Source organism: Pongo pygmaeus, chromosome 18 (assembly GCF_028885625.2).
Source record: "Pongo pygmaeus isolate AG05252 chromosome 18, NHGRI_mPonPyg2-v2.0_pri, whole genome shotgun sequence".
NCBI lineage: Eukaryota > Metazoa > Chordata > Mammalia > Primates > Hominidae > Pongo > Pongo pygmaeus.
In genome coordinates, this window is record NC_072391.2 from 70,935,621 (window position 1) to 70,957,814 (window position 22,194).

The 22,194-nt window shown below is 52.5% G+C and overlaps 1 protein-coding gene and 1 long non-coding RNA gene across 5 annotated transcripts in view; one reads left to right on the plus strand and one right to left on the minus strand.

Moving 5' to 3' along the window:
- The window catches only part of VAC14 (VAC14 component of PIKFYVE complex), a 113,161-nt gene that overhangs the window by 26,670 nt on the left and 64,297 nt on the right, over window positions 1-22,194 (plus strand). For both annotated transcript variants that reach the window (XM_063654521.1, XM_054453755.2), the window contains exons 10-12: window positions 2,080-2,143; window positions 11,191-11,335; window positions 11,611-11,676. In XM_063654521.1, coding sequence (XP_063510591.1) covers window positions 2,080-2,143; window positions 11,191-11,335; window positions 11,611-11,676 — 275 coding nt within the window. The remainder of the gene's footprint in view (window positions 1-2,079; window positions 2,144-11,190; window positions 11,336-11,610; window positions 11,677-22,194) is intronic.
- On the minus strand, window positions 1,023-13,342 carry LOC134738550 (uncharacterized). 3 transcript variants are annotated; one of them, XR_010124326.1, is made up of 5 exons: window positions 13,258-13,342; window positions 12,982-13,087; window positions 7,696-7,809; window positions 5,308-5,405; window positions 1,023-2,630 (listed from the first exon to the last, which is right to left on the minus strand). It is a non-coding gene; the product is annotated as an uncharacterized LOC134738550 (long non-coding RNA). The 3 variants fall into 3 exon arrangements; XR_010124324.1 differs by having other exon boundaries at window positions 12,982-13,261; XR_010124325.1 differs by having other exon boundaries at window positions 1,023-2,654; window positions 12,982-13,261.

Sequence of the window (22,194 nt, forward strand, 5' to 3'; positions counted from 1 at the left end):
TTTATGAAAGACACACAGATTGAGGGGCTGTCACAGATTGGAGGAGACAAAGAAGACAGTTTAGCTAAATGCAGTGTGAGATCCTGGAACAAAAGGCCAGGAATGGAAAAACTCGTGATTTTCAAATTAGGGTAATCGTTTAGTTAATGGTATTGTATCGATGGTAACCTTCTGGGTTTGATCATTGAACTATGGAGCCAGGCATGGTGGCTCACGCCTGTAATCCCAGCACTTTGGGAGGCTGAGGTGGGTGGATCACTTGAGTCCAGGAGTTTGTAACCAGCCTGGGTAACATGGCAAAACCCCATCTCTACTGAAAATACAAAAAAAAAAAAAAAAAATTATCCGGGCTTGATGGTACGTGCCTGTAGTCCCAGCTACCCTGGAAGCTGAGTAGGGCTCAGTCTCTTGAGTGCAGGAGGCGAAGATTGCAGTGAGCCAAGGTCATGCCACTACACTCCAGCCTGGGCAACAGAGCCGAGACTATCTCAAAAAAAATAAAAAATAAAAAATAATTGAACTATGGGTATGTACAATGTTAGCATTAGGGGCAGCTGGCTAAAGGGTATAAAAAGAATTCTTTACTCTTTTTGCAACTTTTCTGTACATCTAAATTTATTTCACAACTACAAAAAATTAGTATCAGGAGTCTGGAATTTTTTCCCGTAGCACCTCCCACCCCAAGCACTGCAGGACTGCCAGCCCCCTCTTCCCTCCTCAGTGCAGTGAGAGCTGTGGCCAGTGCGTAGACAGGGGCTGAAGGCGGAACAGGGTCCTACCAGCAGCTTTCCAGATCTAGAACATCTTGGCTCTTTAGGAAACTTGATTAGATGCCAAAAGAAAAAGGTTGGAATTTAAAGGTTATTCGTTAACTGAGAAAAATAAGTAGTTGATGCCAGGTAGATGCTTTTCTACCCTGGGTTATATGATGGTAAGTTAAATACTAATGATAGGTATTGAGTTGGCCACTTGGAGGGAGACTCGGGCGCAGACACAGTGCAGTCACAGTGCTTTCCCCAAAGTCATTTTTTAAGCCCTTTATTGAGATAGAATTCATGTACCACACAATTCACCCAACATCAAGTGTACAATTCAGTGACTTGTAGATTCACAGGATTATGTAACCATCACCACAATCAATTTTAGAATATTTTCTGTGCCCTTGAAAGAATCCCTTAGCCATTATACCCTATTCCCCCATCTCTTCCAGTCCTAGGCAACCTCCAGTCCACTTTCTGTCTCCATAGGTTTGCCTGTTCTAAACACTTTCGAGAAAGGGATACAATATGTAGTCTTTTATGATTGGCTTCTTTCACTTAACACAATGTTTTCAAAGTTCATTTTTATGGCGTGCATCAGTACTTCATCCCTTTTTATTGCCAAGTAATAGTCCATTGTATGGCTATACCACACCTCATTTATCCATTCATCTGTTGATAGACATTTGGGTTGCTTCTGCTTTTTGGCTATTGTAGATAATGCTGATGTGAACATGATTGATGTACAAGGTTTCATGTGGCCATAAGTTTTCATTTCTCTTTGGTATATACCTAGGAGTGGAGCTGCTGAGTCATGTTTAGCCTTTGGAGGAATGGCCAGACTGTTCTCCAAAGCAGCTTGCACCATTTTACATTCTCACCAGCAATGTACGAGGGTTCCAGTTTCTCCAAATTCTCATCAACACTTGCTATTATCTTTATTTTAGCCGTCCTGATGGGTGTACAGTAGTATCTTGTGGTTTTGATTTGCATTTTCCTGATAGCTAAGGATGCTGGGTATCTGTCATTTTAAACATCCATTCCCTTCAGGCCAGTGATCCCTTCTGAGATTTGCCAGATGTGTTCAGCACTGGTGTCTCCCCTCCTTGTGAGATCACGGTGACCACAGACTTACAAGCTTGGGGACAATCGAGAATGACTGGGCATTGGGTCCTCAGGGCTCCAGAGCCATGGTCCTTTTGAAGAGCCTGAATCAAGGTATGGGGCTCTGGAGAGTTCTGTATGTGCTTGTCACAGGGGTCTTGTTTATTCAAGAGACCCAACAGCCTTTCATGACCCCTTGTTCCTCTTGCTCTCCCAGGAGGTCCAGATGGTTCCTGTGACTCCAGCTTCAGTAGCAGCATCAGTGTCTTCACTGCAGCCAGGTAAGTGGCTTGTTTCAGCCGGAGGGTTTGTGGAAAGCGAGCGGCCTAGATCTTTCCTGGATGCAGGAGACTACAGCAGTGACCCAAGGCAAACCCTACTCACGGCTGCTGCTTTTGGGACACCCTCGTACACAAAAGAGTTAATTAATGAAGGAATCTGAAGGACAGTGAGCAAGCCCACCCCACCCAGTCTTGATGGATAGATAGGGCGGATTAGAAGCCATTGAGGGCCAGACATTGTGGCTTATGCCTCTAATCCCAGCACTTGGGGAGGCCGAGGCAGGCAGATCACTTGAGCTCAGGAGTTCAAGACCAGTCTGGGCAATATGACGAGACCCTGTTTTTACTGAAAATACAAAAAATTATCTGGGCGTGGTGGCGTGTGCCTGTGGTCCCAGCTACTTGGGGAGGCTGAGGTGGGAAGATCACTTGAGCCAGAGCGGGGCAGAGGTTGAAGTGAGCTGAGATGACACCACTGCACTCTAGCCTGGATAACAGAGTGAGACAATGTCTTTAAAATAAAAAAAAAAAAAAAAAGGAATGAAAGAAAATGGATTGCTCTTACTTATTTTTAAATATTAAAAAAAAAATTAAGCTATTGGAGGTCAGTAAACGCAAGTTGTAATAATAAAAGTACAGCTAATACATGGTGACTGCAGTGAGACACAGTTGCCTTGACTCAGCGCTGTTTGTCCAGGTTGATGTGGGGCCAACAAGACCCACAAGGGGAAGTCTGTTCAAGGACAGCCTGAGCATGGGCAGTCATTAATCGTGTCCAAGATTAAGGATAAATCACCGGCCCCAGGAGCTGTCGTCTCCTGTGCGCCCAGGTCAGTTGTAATGGCTCAGTCTTCCACATGGGGGCAGTGCAGACCAGGCAGCAAAATAATTCTCTTCCTTGGGGCTCCCTCCATACTCCCTGCAAGGTGAAGGGACTCCCCCGGGGAGGGCACTGTCACGGTTCTGCCCTGGTCTGAGTCCCCTGGACTTGCCCCATGTCACTTTTTCTTTGGGTGACCTTGGCATCTCTGGGGCTAGAGTGGATGGTGGGTCTCATACGGGGGTTTCTTCCCCCTGAACTTGACAGTGAACCTGGGCCCTGGGAGAGCCAATCACTCATGAAGAGAAAATGTGCACTCTACCCCAAGAGGCTCTCCCCCCAGACCCCTAGCTAGGGTTCTTCCCTCGTCGATATCATTTGTGAATTTATCCTCATCCCTCAGCACCCTGAGCATGTTTTCCAAGCACGCAGGTGCAGCTGATTATGAAATGTGCCCCTAGGAGCCCCCTACGTTGATGGCAGCGAATGTTGCCTTTCTCTCGTTTTCACATAGCTGTCACGCATTCCAGTGCACCTGCCTGTGCTCACCCCTGCAGGCTCCAAGATAAGAGCTGGCCCCTGAATGTGTCCCTGACCTTCATTCATTTACTCTAGTGGTGAGGCAGAGAAGTAGCCAGGAAGTTACTGGAAAGGGGAGCGATTGATGTGAGGGGTGAAGTTACCGGAAAGGGAGGGCCATGGTGCCTGAGCCCAGGCACTGAGAAGACTGGCTGGGAATAACAGCTAATGCCAGTCAACGCAGCCAGGCTTCCAGGGCCCCAGCACAGTGCTAAACCTTTATGTCGGATCCTTCAGCTTTGTCTGAGTCCCGTGGGGTCAGTAGTATTACTTTCATGATAGGGATGAGAAGGGAGGAAGAACAGGGGGCTGCTGCTCTGTGGACAGTGGATCTAGGAGGGGCCCGGTGGATGCAGACCCTCTAGGGAGCTGTCACCGTTGTCCCCATCAGAGGAGATGGGGGCTCAGGCTGGGGAGGAGCAGCATGTGGAGAAAGTTGGGTGGGTTTGAGCTCTGTGTTGAGAACCGCAGGACTCACTGATGGGTGGGATAGGGTAGGCAGGAGAGAGGTGAGGGAAAGACTGCCTTCTAGAAATTTGGTGTGAGCCAGACCCCAGCTATCCTAGTGTCATTTGCACACCAGGGCTGGAAGGAGGAGCAGGTGTGGGTGGGGTGGTCAAGAGCTCTGTTCCAGGTGGCTCTGAGCATCCCAGGAGAAGGGGGGAGGCAGACTCAGGTACTGGGTCCTGGAACTTGGGAAGTGGTCTGGACGGACATGCGGGGACTCGTGTATCCTGCAGAGGGCTTAGCTTTTGCGCTGGAGGCTGTGGAGACAGTGTCACAAGTGGGAACGGCAGGATCCGATCTGGGATTTAAAAGCCTCCCTCTGGCAGCCAAAAGCCTGTTGTAGACTTGTCTCTGTAATCTGGGCTATGGGGATTGAGGGGGAGGTCGGCCTGGAAGAAGGCTTCAGCCATGGGCTGCGGAGGGGCACCGCTGTCCGCTGCCTCGCTGGGGAGACTGCACTACCGTTGGCTGGGATGAGCCTACAGGAGCCCTCAGTTCTTGTGCCAAGGCCAGGAACTGCTAGACTGGAACCAGGGTTTTGGTTTATACTTGTCATTCAGGAGCCAATGCCAAATCCTACCTAAAATCCAAACCATCCTACCTAAAAAACCAAACAAGAACAAATGATCTAGTGCTTCCTGACTCCCAGTGACAGAGGTCCCCACGTGGCACCTGCACAGTCAGTGTCACCAGCTGTGCTCAAGAGCTGGGCACCTTCAGAGTTGTAAAACCAGAGCCAACATGCCCAGGCTCCAGCCCACCACCTTCTTCTCACAGGTGGTATTGACACAGTGAGACTGAGCTTGGACAGGGCTGGGATTGTGCAGAGTTGCCAGATAGCCAGACCCACCCTGTGATTCTTCAGCTGCGCCGCTTGCCCAGAGCACCACGTGAGGCCACCAGTTTCACTCAGTTCAGGTCTGCCCAGGGTGGTGGCCAGACTGGAGACTCCTCCCACGGCAGAAAGGCATTCCCACCTGACAGGAAACTGCCATGGTGGTGGCAATCCTGTGCCTCTGAGTGGCCATTGACCCTTGGAGAGCCTGATGAAAGCTATGGACCCTCTTCCAAAAAAAATGCACATCCACAGCCGGGCACGGTGGCTCACACTTATAATCCCAGCATTTTGGGAGGCCAAGGCATGTGGATCACCTGAGGTCAGGAGTTCGAGATCAGCCTGGCCAATATGGTGAAACCCCATCTCTACTAAAAATAAAAATTAAAAAAAAAAAAAATAGCCAGGCATGGTGGCACTTACCTGTAATGCCAGCTACTTGGGAGGCTGAAGCAAGAGAATTGCTTGAACCCGGGAGGCGGAGGTTTCAGTGAGCTGCGATCGCGCCACGGCACTCTAGCCTGGGTGACAGAGCGAGACTCCGTCACACACACACCAAAAAAATGCACATCCACATGAAATTCTGAATTCACTTTCAGGGGTTCAAGGATCACCATGGAAGCAATCCTTGCATCCCAGGTTTTTTATAAAAGATTTCTCGCTTGGACCGAAACACAGGGAGAATTAACTGGCTAAACCTGAGAGCAGAAGCTCTCTTCCCCCTCCCTCATCTCCCCTCTTCCTGTGATACTCGAGAAGCCCCTGGTGGCCCCAGGTTTAGCCACGGAAGAATGCCACCTGGAAAAGCAGCGGGTGGTGAGGTGGCTGTAGGTCTGGGTTCCTCCACCCTCCAGAGCATGGGAAATACATGGGAGGTGGAAAATTGGACTCCCCAAGGAGAGGTGGAACGTGAAGGAACCAGGATGGAGGAAGCATGCTTGCCAGCTGAGGAAAGGGTTAAGAGAGAAATGTCTCCACTGGGTGTGTTCTCTCTCGTGACTGCTCTGCCTGGTGGAGCCAACTGCCTAGATTCATGCCCTAACTCCAGCATGCCTGGCTGTGGCCTTGGTCAAGTAGCGTGATTTCCCGCCTCAGTTTCCTCATCTTTAAACTCAGTGTAATGATAGTACTGACCTCAAAGGGATATGGGGCTTCAATGAGTTAAAGTATGTAAAGAACAGCCAGGCATGGTGGCTCATGCCTGTAGTCCCAGCACTTTGGGAGGCCAAGGCAGGCTGGTTGCTTGAGCCCAGGAGTTAGAGACCAGCCCAGAGCAACATGGTGAAAACCCGTTTCTACAAAACATACAAAAATGAGCTGGGTGTGGTGGCACATTCCTGTAGTTCCAGCTACTTAGGAGGCTGAGGTGGAAGGATCAGTTGAGCCCCGGAGCTTGAGGCTGCAGTGAGTCATGATTGCACCACTGCACTCCAGCCTGGGTGACAGAGCGAGACCCTGTCTCAATAATAATAATAATAATAATTTTTAAAAGCTTTTTAAGTATGTAAAGAACATAGCATGGTGCCTGGGCCGCAGAAAGCACTTTACACACTTTAGCTACAATTGTTATTACAAGAACCTTGTTATTATTCCCATCTTACAAATGAGGAAACAGACCTAGAGAGGTTAACTTTTTGCCCAAAGTCACTCAACTAATTAGTAGCCAAGTTGGAATTCAAGCTAGATCTGTCTGACTCCAGAGCCCGTGCATTTAACTTTATTAGTTGCAGTTGGAGAGTTCCAGTTTTGCAATTGGCCTCCCTTACTCTTTTGATTTAGGAGTTCTCAAACAGGTGTTATATGAAGTCTCCACTATGAGGCTCAGGCTGTTGCCAAGGGTCATGATGTCTTCAGTGACACCAGTTCTCCTGGTGTAGCTAGCTGCCCTGTAAATAAGCAGGCAGAAAGTTCTAGAAATCAGTATTTCCCAGCTTTTAGCCTCTGCTGATTGAAAAAATTTATAATTATCTGTATTTTAAAGAGCAAGTTCAATTTCAGAAGCAATTCTATTTTTAGATTTACCTTTCTTCTGATTTGATTAGAGATGTAACCCGAACACCATAAAAAGTTAGACGTTACGGAAATGAAGTGCTGTCTCCCCGAGAGAACAACTGGAACTTATTATTATTTATTGGTAGTATCAGAAGCATTATTCAGTAAATCTATATTTTAATAGCCACAGCAGCGCCTTGCATTTGGAAATTGTAGTACGCGTATGTGTAAGACATTCATTATAAGATGCTTAATGAGAAAATGCTCCATGAAAATGGAATTTTGCGGACACCTTGAAATAACTCAGAAGCCCCCAGGAGTGACTCGTCTAGACTTTTTGGAACTGATGCAGAAATGTATTTTAAACTGAGTGAACTCCCTCTGTTCTTGATGGGTAAGGTAAGCCAGGACAGCAGGGTGCTACCTCTCAGGCTCTGGCCCAGCAGCTGGGGAACTGAGCACATCATGCAGTGTGCCCTCTAGGAAGAGGGCAGGGTCCCAGAGCCCCAGTTCCCCTGCTGAGCATGCACAGAGCTCAGCAGCAGCAGCCAACCCTGCCCAGCAGAGCAGCTGGGAGCTGACAGCAGCTGGGATCTTGACCCTCCCTTTCCCAGGCACTAAGATCAGTCTGCCTTGTCCTCTAGGGTCCACCTGCTTCCCATGACCTCCACCTCCAGCCAGGCAAGGGAAGAAAAGCCCAGGGAGAATGTCTTCAGCCCAGGGAATGAGTGCTTGGTACATGGCCTCATGGTCTCAGATGGGTCCCATACTGCCTCTGGACCTGGGCTTGCTCATCCGTGCCATGAAGGATTGTGTTACCTGAACCGTGAGGTCCCTTTCAGTGATGAGGTTCTGGGTTGAGTGCAGCAGGACCGCCTCAGCAGCAGCCTGAAGATGCCCTATACCTTCAGGTTCGCCGTGTTCAGGTGTTTGCTGTGGAGAAAGTCGGAGAATATTAATACACAAAATGCTGCCAGTGCACATACCAGCTCCGTGATATGCTGCCGTTCTTTGGCCCTGACACAGCACCACTTGCAGGAGAGGCCCCACAGGCTGGCCAGCGGCATCTTAGGGCCACTGTGAGCCACAGAGCTCGGCTTGCAGAGGGGCCATCCAGCCTGGCGTCTTGGCCCTTGTGGATTCCTAGTGTACCGTGCACCGGTGGGGAGCACCAGGCTTCCCCCATGTCCTCTGCCTCCCCTTGTTTTTCTTTTTTTTTTCTTTTTGGGACAGGGTCTTGCTCTGTCACCCAAGCTGGAGTACAGTGACACAGTCATAGCTCACCATAGGTGAGCTGACAGCTGGGAGCTGGCAGCAGCTGGGATCTTGTAATCCTCCCACTTCAGCCTCCCGAGTGGCTGGGATCATAGGAGTGTACCACCACACCCAGCTAATTTTTTAAATTTTTCATAGAGACAGGGTCTTGCTGTGTTGCCCAAGCTGGTCTCGAACTCATGGCCTCAAATCATCCTCCTGCCTCGGCCTCCCAAAGTGCTGGGATTTCAGGTGTGAGCCACTATCTACCCTTCTGATACAAAATGACACTGAAAAATGTGTGCTAACCTCCTTCCATGGACACCTGGAGCTGCCAGGTATCCCCTGGGCTCAGAGGGGCTGGTCCACACAGGAGCTGCCGTTCTGCTGCCCCTCCCAGGAGACAGTGGAGGCGATGCCACCAGGGACCCTCTCTGAACCTGCTGCCCTGGTCAGGAGGCTGTGCCGTGTGGCGGGTGAGATTATTCTGGAGTCAGACTGATCAGATCCAAAGTGCGGCCCCACCATTCCGTGGCTGTGTAATCTTGGCCAGGTGACGTCCTATCTGTGTGCTTCAGTTCCCTCTTCTCCGAAATGGAAGTGGCATGCCTTAGGTCATAGGGCTTTTTAAGGAGTGACATGAGGCTGTGTAGGAAAGCGCCCAGCAGAGCTTTCACTTTTCACAACCATCATGGCTGCCATTGTTATCAGAGCTGTTATTCCCCCCAGGGGCTCAGACACACCACTGATCTTGCCCCATGCCGGTGGAGTAGGGGACCTGGTCACGCACCGCCCTCCTCCTCAACAGCAGCTCCAGGGCAGTCCCAAGGCTCCCAGGGAAACAAGGAAAAACAAGGCTTTCCTCCCAGGGGGTACTGTTTCAGCCAAGCCTGTCACAGTGATTTGCCAGGCACGGGGTCCTCGTGACACCCTGGACCCTGGCAGCCTACGTGTCCCTGTGGCTCCTGCTGGAAAGGGGCTCACTACAGACTTTGGGGCTCACAGGGTCAGGAAAGACCAGGTTGGGGTGGGGGTGGCTTCTGTTCACCTGCTTTGCATAAGGCCTTGGGCTGTAGGGTGGCATCTCTTCCACCACCAGGACATGAGCTTCTCTAGCCAGGGGATTCTTCCAGCCCAAGAAGTGTGTGGAACAGAACGCAAGGGAAGGAGCTCTGCAGGAGGCCAGCCAGGATGGGAAAAAGAGGGACTGGGAGATAAAACAGTAAATGCTGGCCGTCAGCTAAGGGAGTGGCTAGGAAACTGCCAGAGATGACAAGAAAACACTCAGAAAGTCCTGGCGTGGACTGTTGTGTAGGCCTCTGCGGCAGCCACGTAGCTACTGAGTGCCTGGTGGCTACTCTGAACCAAGGTGCACCGTAACCGTGAAATGCACACCAGGTCCCAAAGGCTTAGGACACAAAAAAGAATAGATTTTGTTGGGAATATTTACATTGACTGTTATATTGATTACATGTTGAGATGCTAATATTTTAGATACACTGGGTCAATTAAAACATAGCATTGAAATTCATTTCACCTGTTTCTCCTTTTTAATTGAAAACTGGAAGATGTAAAATTGTATCTGTGACTCGCGTTGTATTTCTGCGGGACGGTGGACTTGAGAGAAACTGATTAAGAGATGGACGGGGCCGGTGTTTACCGCCCTAAACTCCTCTACCTGCACGGTACCGTCCCCATCTGTCTCAGGCTAGCAAAGATTTAAATGTTTCGGTATCCTCAGAAGACACCAGGAACTTCCAGCCACGTGACCGCTAGGGATATCACAGTGGCCACCCACCCAGAGACTCAGTTCCAGGCCCTGTGGCTGTATCACATGCCCGGAGCTCCTGGCCACCAGAGGATAGATGTGCCCACTCTCGCCCCTGAAATGTGCACCATGGGGATCATCAAACCATATTAAATAGCAATTCCTCTTAGCAATTACAGAGCACAGAATCGTGCCCTTTAGGGATTCACATCAAACGAGCTTCAGAGAGGCTGCAGGCAAGTGAGGAAAGCACAGCCATCTGTCCCGATGCAAATGAATAATTGAGCACCCTAGAAATGCCACAGAGACGGTTTTATACCGGCAGGGGACTGATCTGCTGGCCCAGGTCCTCAGGAAATGCAGCCCCTGGCCTGCACCTGTTGGCATCGTTGAGGAAGCACAGTGTAGTGCCTCGGTAGGAAGGGAGCCCCTCCCCGACATCCCGAGGTTTTTCTACCCATGCTGCCCCCACCTTGAAAACCCAGCCTGTGCCAGGGAGCAGTGCTTTGGGCAAAAAAACAACTCATAGCCTCCCAGCAGGACTTCAGTCCACAGAAGCCAGGGGCCTTCCTGTGCCCACCAGAACACAAGTACATCCTGAACAATATCCGTTTCTCATAGGCAGAGGCTGTGTTACCCCTTCCCCAACTCAAAGGAGCGCATTTTGGTCTCAACTCTCAAGGTGTCTCTCCTAGGCCAAATGTGCTGAGTGCCCTGGTGCAGTGACAAGGCACAATGACAAGCCTCGATCCCTGACCTCACTTGAGAAACATCCTTCAGATGGCCAGTGAAGGGCCTGGCGGAGGTCAACAGTTGTTATCGGGACCTTCCCTCATACAGTCCAGACCTGGTGGTTTTGTTTTGTCAAGAAAGGGTCTGAACTTAATGCCCTGAGCCTGGTCAGTTCAGCTCAGTGACTGGGAGAGGGTTTCTCCTCCTGTGCAAGCCAGGCTGGTGCTAGAGAAAGAAAAGGAAAAGTGAGTGGGACCCCAGCAAACTGGTCCTCGTCCCCCAAAACATGGTTATCATGGTTCCAGCCCCGCAGCAAGCTCTAAACTTCTTTGGAAAGGGAGAGAGAGAAGCCCCCTTCAAATCCCTGGGCTGGGCTGAGCTGGGCTGGTGGGAGACCAGCAAGGATGTGTGGGATCGGGTCATCCCTGACCCCCAATCCCCCTGGATGGTGGTTAGCAGTGTGTGACTCAGGATATGCAGGTCCAGGGTGGTACCATGACTCGATGGGAGAAGGCTATGGTGGGCTTCACCTCTGCTCTCCCTCCCGGTCTTACCCACAGCACTGAAAGAGCCCCAGTGACCCTTCACCTTGACGGGATCGTGCAGGTCCTAAACTGCCACCTCAGTGACACGGCCATTGGGATGATGACCAGGATTGCAGTTCTCAAGTGGCTGTACCACCTCTACATCAAAACTCCTCGGAAGGTGAGCCCCGGGCCCCTCCAAGCTAGGGGCCTCTTCTGGGTCTGCCTTGGTTTTCCAGGGCCTGCCCGTGGTTGGTAGCATTTTGGTCATTGCCCTTCTAGGGAAACCCTGGCCGGCAGAGAAGTGACAGGTGCTGCGAGGAGCCCTCGTTGTGTCGGGGAGGGAAGTGGTCCGTGCAGACCAGTGGGTCCGTGCACACCAGCGGGACACTGCACTGAGCACAGTCCCAGGGCGAAGGGAGCACTCACGGGCACCCCTGCTTCTCTGCTCTCCAGATGTTCCGGCACACGGACAGCCTCTTTCCCATCCTACTGCAGACGTTATCGGATGAATCGGATGAGGTAGGTCACCAACGCCACCCGTCCTTATGGGACATTGGCTGCCCTGCCTCCCCTTGTTAGTAGTGACTGATGGGCTCTTAGAGCTGAGATATGCTTATTTTGGTACAGTGCATCCTTCCTAGAGGTAAAGCTGTGTTTAATACTCACTTTGGGGCCAGGTGCAGTGGCTCACACCTGTAATCCCAACACTCTGGGAGGCCAAGGTGGGTGGATCACTTGAGGCCAGGAGTTCGAGACTAGCCTGGCTAACATGGTGAAACTCTGTCTCTACTCAAAATACAAAAATTAGCCGGGCGTGGTGGTGCGCGCCTGTACTCCCAGCTGCTCAGGAGGCTGAGGTGGGAGAATTGCTTGAACCCAGGAGGCAGAGGTTGCAGTGAGCAGAGATCGTGCCACTGCAGTCCAGCCTGGGCAACAGAGTGAGACCCTGTCTCAAAAAAAAAAAAAAAAAAAAAAAAAAAAAAACACTTCAGGAGTGAGGACTCTTCTGTAGACCCTTCTGGAGCAGCTGGGGCAGAGTGTCAGTGAGGGAGGCAGCACAGGGCAGGCGGGGAGCTTGGCTTGGAGTCAGGCTGCCCAAAGGCAAGACACTTAGTATCTCTGCATCTCAGCATCTCAGTTTTCCTCTATTCAGTGAGGGCAGTAACCATAGGGGGATGTGAGAGGGAAATGATCCATGTAAAATGCTAAGCACTGGGCCGGGCCCCTGCTGCATGCTCAGTTAGCGTTGGTTGTGTTACTCATTTCAGCTGGACTCCATTATGACCTCTAGTTTGAAATTGGACCCTTAAGCTTTGCCTTTTTGGGGCCACTAAGAGCTGCTGGTGCAGAGGGAGAGGCTGACCCAGATCCCAGGCAGCAGGAGTGAGCCCTCTGAGAGAGCTAGAGTACAGAGGCTGGCCTGGGAGGTGGAGGGAGTACCTGGCTCTTCCTGCCATCTGGGCGGGAGTCTGCCCCAGACACACACACCTTTCCGCACTCCATTCTCAGCCATGCCCATTGCGTAGTGTTCCTTTATGGGGCTCCCCTGCCTCCCAGCCAAGCGGCAGGATTTGCAGCCGCGCATGCCCATTGCACGGCAGCATCCCATCCCTCCATCCATACCAGCCCTTCAGGCTGCATCTCAGATGCTGACGGTCCAAGCTGAGCCTCAGCCCACTTTCCTCTTCTGAGCGCCAAGGCACTGTGAGCTGTAGGCAGAGCTGTATCTCCATGAGGCAGCCAGCTCATGAATCAACAGACCTGCCCACACTGCAGAGAGTGGACGAGGCTGGGTGGGGGGAATGGGAGAGGGCTATTGCTCACCAGTCCCCATGGAGTGAGGCTCCTCAGTCTTCTCTGGGCTGGTGCCAGGCTTTTGGGGGGCCCGGGCAGCTGTCCTGCAGCCTGAATTTGCTTTCCCGAACCTGGGCTGAAGAGAGAAATGGACAGGCAGGTATCACCCTCTAGGTCCTCTGAGGTTTTCTGTATTACCAGAAAAATCCAAAACAGATGGTCTGTGAGTATGCCCTTGGCCTCTCCTGCCTACCCCCCGCCCCCATGCGTGCACACACACACACAGACACACATACACACACACACCCTCTCTTCCTGCACCACCCGCTGCAGCGCGAGGCCCAGGTGGACGTGGCCCCGTTCTGCCTGCGAGTTGGGAGTGACTCACTACACAGTCACAGCCCTCATTTCAATACAAAAAGGAAGAGCAGAACTTTGCTGATTGGTTCCTTCCCTAGGACTTCACTGGAAGCAGCTGAGTTTTCAGTCCTTTAAATTGAGTTGTTTAATCCCATCCAGCTTTCTGTGCTTGAAATTGGTTTTTGTGTGCGTGTGCATTTAAAGGGAGCAGGCGGAGATGCAGTCCATTAAACAGCGCTGTTCAGGCTGCGGCTGTGGAAACTCGATTTGCTGAAGTGCCAAATGTTGTCAGGGCTTTGGGGCACGTCTTGTGGGCCTGCACTGGGGAGGGCATGGAAACTGCTCTGGGGGACAGTTGGGGACAGTTGAGGGGTACCATAACAGCAGTGAAGAGCCTCTGCTTCCCCTTCTCTCTAGAGGAGGGATTTGGGGACCTTAATCATTAGTGATGAGTCCTGATTCTACCCCATCCGGTTGCTTTCCAGAATCACATTCCTAAGTGTCCCCTGCTTAATCTTTGGTGAGCCTGAGGGTGTGCTGCGTACTTGGCAATGGGAAAACAGCCATGAACAAGACAAAGCCCATCTTCTCCTGAAACTTCCTTTCTAGGGTATCTAGAAAGTGCCCTCTCAGGATTTTTCAAATATTTCCAAACAGCCCTGATCTCGAACTGGAGCTCCCTGGGATTCAAGACTATGAAAGCCTGTTAGGTCAAGCAGGAACACAGCCAGACAAGCAGGTCCTCTCCTACCAAAGTCCTCACTCATGGAAGTTAACCTCAGTGCTCGCTGCGAAGGCTCTCACTTCCAGCTAGGCAGCCCCGCAGCACAGGTTGTCGTGGAAGATTCTTAATTGTAGGAAGTCATTACCATGGGAGGAATCGTGCTAGACCCTTCACTTGTGTCTGTAGAACCCTCACGACGGTTCTCTGGGGGGGAGTCGTCTTGCTTCTATTTTGCAGTTCTAAAAACTATGGCCTGAGGAGGTCACGTGACCTGCACACAGCTAGGAGGTGGTAGAGCCCAAACCCAGAGCCAGATCTGTTTGGCACCAAAGCCTGGGCCCTTAAGTGCTTCCTCACCAGGCCTGAGTCTCACCCAGCGTGCTCCCAGCCCATGTCAGCAGCAGGAGGCGAGCTTGTGTATGGTTGTATCTTCCTCCTCATTTCCTCATGATTTCACCAGAGGAAGGTTTTGTGGTCTTCTGTTGTTCCAGAAGTTCTTGAGTGTGGAGAGTGTGGAGAGGTGTATGTGTTTTTTGTTGTTTTTGTGGGTTTTTTTTTTTTTTTTTGAGATGGAATCTCACTCTATCGCCCAGGCTAGAGTGCGATGGTGTGATGTCGGCTCACTGCAACCTCCACCTCCGAGGTTCAAGCAGTCCCCCTGCCTCAGCCTCCCAAGTAGCTGGGATTACAGGCATGTACCACCACACCTGACTAACTTTTTGCATTTTTAGTAGAGACGGGCTTTCACCACGTTGGCCAGGCTGGTCTTGAACTCCTGACCTCAAGTGATCTGCCTGCCTTGGCCTCCCAAAGTGCTGAGATTACAGGCGTGAGCCACCATGCCCAGCTGGTATGTGTACTTTGAAAAAGCTCCCCGCTTCAGCCCCCAGATCCTTCATCCACTTTTCTTATTGATCTGTAGCAGCTCTTTGTATATTTGGGACATTCACTTTGTCATCTGTGTTGCAAATGTCTTGCTCTCCCAGGATGGTTGTGATAAACCCACATGCTCCTCCCTCTTGCTGAGAGCCACTGCTCTCAGGGGACAGTGTGCTCAAGTGTTGGTGATGCAAGAGCTGGCGCAGCAGAGCCTCAGAGACCCAGCTCTGCCTCCACCACCATCTCTGTCAGTCCCACGGGCGCGTGGCCTCGCTGGGGTGTCTCATCTGCCATTGTTCCTCAGTTCCACCAAGTGACACCTCGTTAGTCTCCACCCTCTGGCATCCTCAGTTGTCTCTGCCTTCCCATTATCCAAGATAAGTGGCTGTTTCCTCAGCACCGCCTGCTCCTTGCAGACGTTATCTGAAAATTCCTTTTGTCAAAAAGAATTTGCAGGTGTCAAATTAATATTCCTGGCACTGGAGTAGAAATCTTCCCATAGCTAGAGATCTGATTGTTTTTTAAGTGAAAATGTGACCCTGATTTCCACAGTGCAGAATGCAGGCTGCGTGCTCACCGCATCCTGCTGATGCCCTGTTTGGGAGGTGAGACTGCTGCTTCCCCTGCCCAGAAGATGCCAGTTGTTGGCTGCCTGGCAGCTGGGCAGCCGCCATGCTGCCTGAGCGAGTTCTGCCTGTAAGATGGCCATACCCCCACCTGTGAGTATCCACGGGATGGGGGCCCTCTCCATGGTCCCGATGGTGGGACCTCGGGTAGTCCACAACTCCTAGGCACACCTGCCTCCCAGCCTGCATTTGGAACTCTCGGGGTGATCACAGTCTACAGAAAATCCTGGAAGGATGTCTGTTCCCCTCTGAGTGAACGTGAATGTCCCAGACAGGTGGCCATGACCCTGGCTTGAATCCTAGCTCTAAACCTTCCTTGCCGGGGACACTGGCCAAGGAGTTTACCCTCCCTGGGCCTGTGAAAAGGGGATAATGATGTCTACGCCTGCCTCATAGGCGTGTTTAAAAAAAAAGTATAACCCCCTCACCCTGATCCTGGCCCATTGTAATAACCTGTCTGTCGTTACAAGTATGTTTGGGGGAACTTGGTATCTCGCTGTGGTAAACTCCCCCACCCAGGAGCCAGGCTCTTTCTCAGTCCTGTGAGCCATTTTGATGTCCTTCAGTAACGTTTTAGAGTCTTTTTTTGTAGGTTTTATTCACTTGTGATGAATACTCTTGGTATTTTGTAATTTTGATGTGATTCTGAATGACTTCCCTCTCTGGTTCTTCCTTCCCTACCCAGGTGACACTGAGGCCTGGTGGTTAAGAGCACAGGCTTTGGGTTCAGGAAGTCTAGGAGTCCACCCTGGGCTCTGCCACTTGATGGTTGGTAACCTAGCCTCTCTGAGCTTTAGGTTCCTTATTTGTAAACAGAAAATAATAATGGAAGCTTGCTCCCAGGTTTGTTATAAGGATGAAATGAGATCATGAATGTCAAATGCTCCCCTCGGGACCCAGCACACATAAACCCACGATAAGCAGTAGCTCCTCCGATGCAGGAAGTCATTTCTGTAAAGGGCCTGGAGATGCACATTGAGATCAGGGCAGTGGGCTTCACATCTGCTCCGGGTCCTCCCTGCCTCCGCTTCAGCAGCAAAAACCAGGACAGAAGCTGCTCTCTGTTTTCCTGCCTGTCTCTAGAGGCCGGAGGACCTCAAGGGTGTTTGAGGGACTTGAGTTCCATTTTGAGGTCATAGAAAGGCAGATAAGGACACAGTGGGCCACAGGACTGGCCTCCTGTGCATTTCTCTCCCCTCCCGTCTTCCCTTCTCCAGCCTCCCCAGCACTCCTGGGCTGAAGCTGCCCAGAGCAGGAGCAAGGCTGCATTCAGCATGAGCCCTACTCATTAGAGCCCCATTGTCAGCAAGTTTACAGTGCCACTTCCCCGACTCGCAGGCGGAAGGGCTCCAGCTGGCCGCCCTGGGTCCAGGGAGAGGAGGAGAAATGGCGTCGTCAGCAGAGGACCTGCATTGGAGCCTCCACAGCCACAAAAGCAAAACCTTTGAGATCAAGAAGGCGTGCCCCGCTGGGCTCAGTCACCAGCATGAACTGCTTTCTTTGCAGTTGGGCCTACAGAGACAGTCTCCCCAAAGTCTTCCCAGCATCTCAGAGCTGGGGTGTCCTTAACACTTTGGAGAAGAGAGTCTCAACCCGGGAGGAACTCCTCTCTTCCCCCTCCCGTAGCTTCAGAGTAACAGAAAAATTGCTGTTGGGAGTTTGTGGCTTTTGTGACTGGTATAGATGCAAAGAAAAGAAATGAGAACCACCTTTCTGGAAAAATTGGAAAGTAGGATTCTGAGGACAGTATTCGTGGCAATGGTATTGTTTCTAGTTCGGGAACCCACTCACTGCATGAAGAACATGGGCCACCCATCACACCCACTGTGGCACGGACATGGCTCAGGAGGAAAGGATGGTAGGGGGTAAGGTCTAGGGAGTGATGTAAGGGCATCTGAAAAGGAGCTTTTGTTGTAAGTTTCTTAAGGTACACCATGGGTACAGTGATGTACCCAGTCCAAGGTGGCCCGGTGCCTCCCCAACCCAGTGGTACCTGGGTTGAGGACAAGTAGCAGAAGTGCCTGACCCATGGGGTAGAACCCCAAGGGCTGTCCCAGCCTCTGCTGAGTCCTGAGGGGAGAGGAATGGGGCACCTTGAGGGGCTCCTCACTCTGGTGGCAGATGCCCTATCCAGCCCTCCTTGGTCTTGGGCCTCTCAGCCCCTCACCAGCAGGGTAGGCGCTGGGAAGCACCCCTGCCATGCCCTAGACTGTATTTTAAGGTGCGATTTGCTTTGCTAGGGGAGGAAGGGGAGAATTCATTTGTTTTCATGGTGCAGGTCCCAGGAGAAATGGATCAGAAAAACTCAGGAGCTTCTCAGATCTGAAAGGAGAGCACTCACTGGAGCCAGGCCGAGTTGCCACAAAGAGAAGTAGATCGGGGCTTGCCTAGGAGCCCAGAGGAGCGGCCCAACTTGGGCTGGCAGCGCCACTGCTGCTGCCACGCCTGCCTGCAGCCTCAGCCCAGAGCAGAGCTGGGGTGAGGCTGCCTGGCTTCCTGCCTCAGGGCAGAAGCAGCCCTGTGTGTCACCCCAGCGTGCCCCTTTCCTTCTCCAGCCTCATGCCACCCGGTCCACAGAGGTAGTCCCTTACCTTATCCTTCCCAAGCAGTCCTTGTCACCGTGGTCAGGTGGGTCGGCCAGCTGGGTCCCAGGGCTCATCTGCCTGCTTTAAAGGGATTTAATTCTTGATGACAGGGACTTTGGTCTGGGGTCCCACCAGGGGGAAGCCCCAAACCCCAGAGCTGTGCTGTGAGGAATGGTGGGAGGAAGCAGAGTGCCCCTAGGTTCCCAGGTGGCTGGGGCTGCTCTCTCCCGTCCCCCAGAGGGAGGATCTGTTACTGCCATCCCTCAGTGTCTACCCCAAAATGGGGGCTTCCACTAAAGTAGAGGCCTCTTCATTTGAGGGCAGCTTAGAGAACCAATGACGGCCCCTCCACCACCCCTGCTCCAGCTTTCTTTAGGAACCGTGGTGGGTCATGTGTCAACCCCTCGTATCAGTGGGAGGAGACTAGGAGGAGGAGAGGGCACCAGCTGAAGTCTGCAGGGCTTGTGCCCCGTTCTGAGCGCATTGCATCTGTGTCTGAATGAATCCACGTGGCAGTCCAGGAGTGATCTCTGTTATCCCGAGGTGTGAGGAGGATCACTTGCCTAAGGTCACACTGTCAGCAGCCAGAATTGACAGTCAAATCTGTCTGATTCCAGAGCATCTAAAACCCCACACAAGGTGTCACCTCACTACAGAGCAGGGACCCGGCCCAGGGTGGAGGCACTGCCTTATCCAGGCCCAGGCCCTCCGCTGACCTAGTGGGCTTTTGTCCTTGGCTGACCTTCAGTTCTAAATGCACCTTCTCCCTCTGTGCATTTAACTTTGACCTCATTCTCCTGCACCTTCCCAGGCCCCATGGGCTGTCCCTGGCTGCTCGCTGACCTGGTGGCCCCCAGCTCCCCTCCAGGGCTCAGTCCAGAAGCCCTCCCCATCTTCCACCTGGCTGACCTTCTCCCAGAAGGGCTGAGGCCAGTGGCCAGGCCTGCTGTGAGGTGGTGTGGAAGCCGCCTGGGTGCGGATCAGGAGGGCCAGCCTCTGCCCCCACGCTGCCCAGCTCTCCACGGGACCAGGCAGGTCACACGACACTGCCTCACCTCAGTTTTCTTCCCAGAGTGCTGGGGTTGGACTGGATGGTCTGAGATCCCTTCCAGCCCTGAATCTGTGTGGTCCTGACTCCACTCCCTGGAATACTAATGCTGCCTGCTTAGAAGCGGACAGTCTTCCCTAAGAACGGGACTTGTTTTTCCTCCTCAGATTCTTGCCTCAGTGCTCACTTCCCTCCAATTTTCATTCCATCCACTCTCCAAAACAAACAAAAACACCCCTCCACCCCCACCTCAATTCCACAGATATCTTTAAAATCAGATCACGCAGTAAGATACAACCTGAGCCCAGAGAACGGAGGGGTACCGTGTCGGTGCCCAAAGAACTTGACTCCTCTTGCAAGAGCCCAGCCTGCAGGGCAGAGGAGCTGAGTTGGCACTGATGGCCCGGGGACCCTCTTCCTGAGGCACCCTCCCTGGGCCCTGCCAAGGGCAGGGGACACTGCCCTCTGTCACCTCTCCCCGCGGCTGTCCCTGCAGCTTCTTTTGGGGGCTTCTGAGAGCAAGTAAGAGGGAGTCATGGGCCAGGGAGAAGAGCCACCGCCAGCCAGCAACATAGCTAGACTCCAGCCACAGCCCTGAGTCTTCTCAGGGACAGCTGGGCCCCAGGCCCAGCAGAGGTACCGGCAGCCACCGCCGGGGATTCAGGGAGGACTGTGGTCTTCTAAAATGAGGCTTGGCAGCAAATCGTTGCTAGGGAAGAGAGGGGAACAGCAAGGTAACAGTCCCAGAACTGTACCCGCTGAGAGGGCCTCTGCCCACCCCTCATTCTTCCAGATATTCCCACCTTGTGGTGTCAGTGCTCACAGCAGCCACCCCGGAGCACAGGGGGACCCAGAGTAACTGCGGCCAGCCTTGCCGCCTCCTTCCAGGGAAGACAGGACTGTGTACCAGGAGGGTTTGAGTATTTACCTCTCCACGTTCCTTGCCCTGGGCAGATGGACCAGTGAGGACCCAGAGCTGGGCACAGTAACTGGTGTGAGTGGATTGGGGGCCAGGAGGGTGCTGCCTAGCTCCAGGTGAGGGCAGAGGTTGGGCTGAGAAGCGTGGTGGAAAGGGAGGCGGCTCTCCCAGCGGCAGGGCCTCTGCGGTAGGAGGAGCCCCACAAAGGGGAGCCAGCCCAGCCATCCTTTCCCTGAGGCAGGAATGGGCGCTCTCACTCACACCTAGAGCCAAGCTGCAGGGCGAGTTGCCTGCAGGACTGAGCACACTATCCAGCCCCAGCTCAAGCCACACAGCAGAGCCATCTAAACCAGGACTGTCACCAGAATTCCCTGGAGCTTTTAAAATCCAGCTGCTTGGGCCTCACTCCCGGCCTTCCTCAGTTGTCCCTCAGGCAGAGCCTGGGTGCCCAGGGGCTGGTATTTTTCACATGCTCCCCGGTGGGTTTGGTGCACATCTCTGGTTGGGAGTACAGATACAGACCAGCGTGAGATCTTGCTTGGAGACTATAGGCCATGTGCCCCCAGCTCTCAGCCCTGGTGCCGTCTCCATGCAGCCCTAGGCGAGGCAGCCAAGCCAGGGCCCCCGGTTTTCACCCCACTTAGCGTTCCTGCGTCCTCAGAAGCCAGAATTTCTTCCAAGTCATGTGTTGGTTTTTCCTCCTCTGGAGATGGCCAAGGCTGAATCAGCTGGATTTCCCAGGCACCTCCCTGTTGGCAAGTCACAAGGCCCACAGACTGGGCAGGAGCTTCGGTGAGCCCGGGTGAGCCCAGAGATGTAGAGGACTGGGACCGTCCGCCCACTGCTAATGAAACCCACCATTTTCACACTGGCTTGCTCTGTTCCACACCCTGCGCTAGGCCCCCTGTGAATGATCTTAGTTCATCTTCACGATCAGACAACCCTGTGAGGGTAAGTTCTCTCGTTTTCCCCATTTTCCGTAAGAGGAAACTGGAGAAGTTAAGTAACTTGGGCCAGATCTCACTTACATGCTCCATGAAGCCTTGTTTATCTGTCCATCTGTCTGTCTGTCTGTCTGTCTGTCACACACACACACACACACAACCTCCTCCTGCACATCAAGGCTGGGCGAGGTTCCCTCTGTGTCTTTATGTCCCCTCGTCCACTCAGACCCTCTCCTAGCCCTAATCCCTCTCCATCATGGCCCGTAGGCTGGGAGTTCTGTGAGGACAGTCCGTTCAGCCCACAGTAGGTGCTCAGAAACGTCCTCTGAGAAAGTGAACAAATAGGAGTTTGGCTGGAAGAGGAGCTCATCTCCTTGGATATGCCCCACATCTGGGGCCTGTCCTGCTGCATTGGGCCCTCCCACAGCAGATTGGAAGCAAGGCCTATGGGGTAGAGCCTGCATCCTTCGCTCGGGGGCTGTGCGTAGCTTGCAAGTAAACCACAATGAAGCGGGGCCCTGGAGGGAGGCAAGAGCCTTCTCCTGGCTGCCGTGGCCCCTAGGCTCATCTCCTAGTAACGGAGCCATAGCGGGTATGCGTGAGCACCACTCTCGTGCTGCCCTTTGCAGCAGGCACCACCCCGTTCCCTGCCCAGCTCATGGGGAGAATTTATAACCCTGAGAATGTACCCTCTGGGTCAGGGCCCAGGATGGTGCAAGTGAGCAATGGCTGGAATCAGCTGGAAGGAGGTGAGACCTTGGAATGGGTGGGAGAGAAGACGGAGGTCAGGGATCTGGTCTCAAAGGTGTCTTACCCGAGGCTGGCCTTTCTTTTCTCCTTTACCCTAAGAGGGATGGCCGCTAGAGTGTTCTCAGCTGCCAGACTCAGTGCTGGCACTAATAGTGCTGTCACTGTTAATCAGTGGAACCTAACAGTCAGCATTAGGCGCTGGCCTCTGGCATATGTGGCACAGTGCTGGACACTGAAGGAAAGGTGGCAAAATGTTTAAACACAGAACGCTGTCCTCATCCCCCAGGGCTTGTGTTCAAAGTCATGAAACACAAACTAAGATTTATGATTTTTTTTTTAGGTTGCTTTTGCTTTACTAAGACAAAACATTTTCTATCAGGGTAGTTTTCTCAATGGGAAATAAAATAG